The 4903-nt window shown below is 38.0% G+C and overlaps 1 protein-coding gene across 1 annotated transcript; it reads right to left on the bottom strand.

The window, feature by feature from the left end:
• Nucleotides 1-2620: 2620 nt before the first annotated feature.
• LOC150027998 (receptor-like protein EIX2) lies at nucleotides 2621-3772 on the bottom strand. The gene has a single exon (XM_090301631.1). The coding sequence runs from the start codon at nucleotides 3692-3694 to the stop codon at nucleotides 2621-2623; it is 1074 nt and encodes a 357-aa protein (XP_090157757.1). The 5' UTR covers nucleotides 3695-3772.
• Between the last annotated feature and the right edge of the window lie 1131 nt (nucleotides 3773-4903).

The raw sequence follows: 4903 nt of genomic DNA, 5'->3' as shown, positions 1-4903 counted from the left end.
TTTAATGGTATATTAGTTTATAGTCAAAGCCTAGATTCCCACCTAAGTCACCTTAGGGAGGTTCTTTTAGTGCTAAGGCAAAATAGTTTGTTTGCTAATATAGATAAGTGTACTTTTTGTGTTGATAGTATGTTTTTAGCATTCATAGTCAACAAAAATGGGGTACATGATGACCCTGAGAAAATCAAAGCCTTCCAAGAGAGGCCAACACCACAAAATGTAAGAGATGTTAGGAGTTTTCATGGTCTAACAAGTTTTCATAGGAGATTTGTTCCTAACTTCTCAAGTCTAGCTTCACCACTCAATGAGTTAGTGAAGAAAGACACTCCATTTTGTTGGACGAAGAAGCTTGAGCAAGCCTTTCAAAGGTTGAAAGCTCAACTCACCAATGCACCCATTCTAGCTTTACCAAACTTTGCAAAAACTTTTGAGCTAGAGTGTGATGCATCGGGAGTAGGAATAGGTGTTGTGTTGTTGCAAGGTGGGCATCCAATCACATATTTTAGTGAAAAACTTCATGGTGCCACCCTCAACTACCCCACCTATGACAAAGAGCTCTGTGCACTTGTGAGGGCCATATAAACTTGGGAAGACTATCTAGTCTCAAAAGATTCTGTCATACATAGTGATCATGGGTCCTTGAAAGATTTGAAGGGTCAACACAAGTTGAAAAAAAGACATGCAAAGTGGATGCAATTTCCATATGTTATCAAATACATTCTTGTATTTGAAAACATGCAAGAGCTTTATAAAGAAATTCTGGATTTGGCACACACTTTTGCTAAGTGCCAATATATAGCACAAGAAAGTTTTTATGTTTCTGAGGGGTACTTATTCAAAGAAGGAAAACTTTGCATACCCCAAGGAACACATAGAAAACTCCTTGTAAAAGAATCACATGTTATGGATCTAACCCCTTTTGCAGGTAATGAAGATGAAGAGGCAGAAGCATGTGATTTGAGGACAAATCCTTTTCAAGAGGGAGGGAATGATGGAACAGGCCCAAGCTCAAGCCCTAGTTCAAGCCCAACAACTAGGTCCATGGCAAAGAGGATTCAAGAAGATTGAGACTCTACTACTGATGGCGGAGAAACATTTCTTTATATGTTCAAAGAGGACCACAAGAAGTAAAGCCCAAGCCATGAGAGCCAATTTCTTTATTTGTAATTTAGTCGAATAAGGTTCTTTTAGCATAATGGAGAGGGGGGGGGTGTGCTTATCATTGTAGCTTGAGTAAAGCCTTTTAGGGTAAGAAGTTAACCTAGCTTCTAGAAGTTTCCTCCTAGCATGCGACATTGAATTTAGTAAAAACCCTAGTAGCCGCTCTTTTGTGTATTCCCCTTCCTACCCTTTCTCCTTGTTCTCCAAGGCACTTGCACCTATATAATGAGGTGCTTGGCTCATGTTTTGTAAGATCAATTTTATGAGTAAAATGCTGCCAAATATTGCAAGCTTCTACTCCCTTGTCTAGTCTCTCTAGGTTAGACACTTTGATCTTCACCTCCACCTTTCTACAAGTGAGATGGCCCAACCAATCACCCTTCATACCTTTCATGCACCTACAAGGAACTCATAGCTCTATATGAGCCCTCCTTGATCCATCACATCCATTGCTTCCGCCACCCTTTTTCAAATCTCCAAGAAGAACAACCCATCTTTTGGTATCAACCCATCAAATAGTGTCTTGTGCAACCCGATATGTTTATTGTTATATACAAAGTCCAATATGTTTTTCTTCCTATGTTAATCATGATATACATGTTTCACAACGTATACAACTTTGGATAGGCTGTCTGAATGTGGCGAGCTATTATCAAACCTCCTTTCCAAGATGAAATGCAAAAGCTTCACAGTTTAGATATCATAGTCTTGGTTTAAAAATACAATTCCAAATGGATACACACTATCAAATCTTCTAGCTTCATCAAACAGTGATTTTGTAATTCATTACTTTAAAATAGAACTTCTCATATCTTACATTACATACTTCAACCCTTCAAATCTTGCACTCCCGAGCAATCTATAATGCTTTCATCTCATAATGGAGCCTTGAAGCACATAGATATGAACTGCAAAATTTGTTCTAAAATTCATAAGACATAGCTAGTAATGATGGACAAAAATTGAAGACCAAATTTCAGTGATAAACTAACTGAAAACAAAAATCTAGAAACCCATTAGAGTACAAAAAAGTGCATGACATATAAGCATTTTAAAATGGTCTAAGCATATTCATCCGAAAACATGAAAATTTCTCAAAACGAGCACACTATCTATAATTTCTTTAACCAACAAAAACATCCGTTTCTTGGAAAAGGGACTATGTACCATTAGTAAAGCCATTGATAGGAGAATATGTATAATGAATGTTTAATTAAATTGATGAAAACCAATGTGTGGCTAAGAGAGAGACATACAACTAAAAGACATATAGTGGAAGTACTTTTGAATCTACTATTAGCAAGGACAAAGGACTAAATAAGTAAATTCTAACAATTACATTCATGCCAAGCCAACATGTACATTTGTTTTTAGAACGGCATTCTCCATTTACTTAACTGAAGGAGAGAAATAAGTACTATAAAATTAAAAGAAAGAAGTCATTAGGATTGTGTACCTGCTAGTCTTTGAGCCACCTTTGGCACTTTGCTATGTTCACTTCAAGAATTACAAATAGATAGTCTATCAGTCTGTTCAAGAATTTCATGTAAGCAATTCTCCACGGTTGCCAAAGTAGTAATGGCCCAAATAAGCCCCAAAAACCTGTGAAGAATCCTAGCCCCAAGCTCATGTATAATGCTCCATAGAAAACTGAATTATCATTTTCATCATGCCCTTCTGCTACTTTAGACTTTATCACTGTCTCATCTTCAGGACAACCTTTTTGAAGCGGTTTCCCACAAAGATCAATATTTCCTTCAAAACAAGAGGCATCAAATGTATCCAAGTGTCTTCCCAATGGGATTCTTCCACAAAGAGAGTTATGTGATAAGTCTAATTTTTGAAGAAAATCCATTTGAGAAATAGAAGAAGGAATTCTCCCATAGAATTGATTTCTTGACAGGTCAAGGGATTCAAGTGAACGTAAATTTCCAATCTTGGAAGGAATTTCTCCACTCAAAGAGTTTCTTGATAAATTCAGAGAAACTAACCCAAGCATAATTGCAATCTCTTTTGGCATTTTACCAGTTAAATTGTTACATGAGAGATCAATGCTATGAAGAATCAATTCGGGATGTGTAAAGCTGCGTTGAACTCCTTTCCAAATCCATGTTATCTTAAGTGTATAACAAGAAATGTAAAGACTATAAATTTCAAAGTAAGTACTATTGTACCAATGCACACGATTCTCAGTTTCAGTACTGTTGATGCTGTTTTCAGACAATGCAGTAAAATTGTTTATGCAAGTTGGAATTTCTCCTGATAAGTTATTCCTGGAAAGATCAAACAATTGAATACGCTTCAAATAACAGAGATGATGGGGAAGATTTCCAGAGAAGTGATTCCCTCGCATGATCAAGATTATCAATTGCTGCATGCTTTCTCCAATCCATGATGGTATTGGACCGGACAACATATTCTCGCTCAAATCCATCATAATTAGATTGTTGCAATTCTTCAAGGAGGAAGGCAATTCACCCATTAAACTATTGTTTCGTAAAACCAAAGCTTCCAATTTAACAAGAGTGCCCATGGAGATAGGAATCTTTCCTGACAATAGATTGCTGCTTAAATCAAGAAACAATAATCGGTTTACAGATTTCCAACAATCTGGATGTTTCCCCTTTATTTGATTATATGATAAATCTAAAGTGGCCAAAGGTGAAGCTGTGACGTTTCCACATAAGAAATCTGAAAATTTATTTGCAGAGAGTAGCAGCTCTGAGGCTTGTAGAAAAAAGAATGGAACTGTTCCCTCAAATCTATTTGAATTTAAATTTATCAACGGTCTGTAAGGAAGCTTCAATTGCATATTAGGGATTGAACCAAGGAGATTATTGTGAGACATATTCAAAACCTGCAGAATTTGCAACTTGCTCCAAAACCATTTTGGTACGAAATCATTCAGCCCATTATCAGATATATCTAGTTCGACTAAGGAATTTTGAGTCTGGAGCCAACTAGGAAAACTCGGTCCTAGTTTGCAAGATGCAAGACCCAAGAAACTTAATCGAAAAGGAGGTATCCAACCAGAGACAAATTTTAGAGACAAAGAGTTGTGTGACAAGTATAAGCAAAGTAATTTGGAAAAATTAGAAAGATGAGATTCAGTAACATCACCCTCTAAAGAATTCCCCTCTAACGATACATACTCCAACTCAGATAGCAGTCTGATGCTCTCGGGTATCTTGCCAGTAATTTGGTTATGTGATAAGTTCAATACCTGTATGTTTCTGCTGCACCATGAAGAATTTTGAATGAAGCTCGGAAATTCGCCATTTAAGACGTTGGTGGAATCCTTTGGCGACAAGACGGGCTTTGTACCGTTCAAGAGAACCATCAGCGTTGAACTTTCTCTTGAAAACCCACTTGCAGCCAACCAGATTGGCGTTGGGAGGCAGCGAAGTCAATGTCCAGGTTTTGTTGTGAAGGAGAGCATCATACTCAGTTTGCATGGCACGAAACCAAAGTGGATTAGCCATGGCTTGTTTATAGTTAAGAGGTTCAGAAAGGTCAGGAGAAATGGAGGAATGAAATAATTTAGGTTTGGAAATACCTGCTTTGGCACGAGTGAGCATGGGATGAGTGTTAGTGGTGGGTGCAGGAGGAGGCTCAGTAGGAAAAACAGGGGATGAAGCCGAAGGTGGAGAGGACTCCGTGTGACGTGGGGATGTGGGGATGGAGGCACGAGGAGCGGGAGGAGCGACATGAGGAATGGAAACAACAGTGAGAGGTGCAGGGG

This window comes from Phaseolus vulgaris, chromosome 4 (assembly GCF_051622355.1).
Source record: "Phaseolus vulgaris cultivar YP4 chromosome 4, ASM5162235v1, whole genome shotgun sequence".
Taxonomy (NCBI): Eukaryota; Viridiplantae; Streptophyta; class Magnoliopsida; order Fabales; family Fabaceae; genus Phaseolus; species Phaseolus vulgaris.
The sequence above is the reverse complement of the archived record's forward strand: the minus strand, read 5'-3'. Positions and strand labels throughout refer to the sequence as shown.

Excerpts from the sequence above, each read along its gene's own strand:
- LOC150027998 (XM_090301631.1), bottom strand. The coding sequence starts at position 3,694 with ATGGGCACTCTTGTTAAATTGGAAGCTTTGGTTTTACGAAACAATAGT.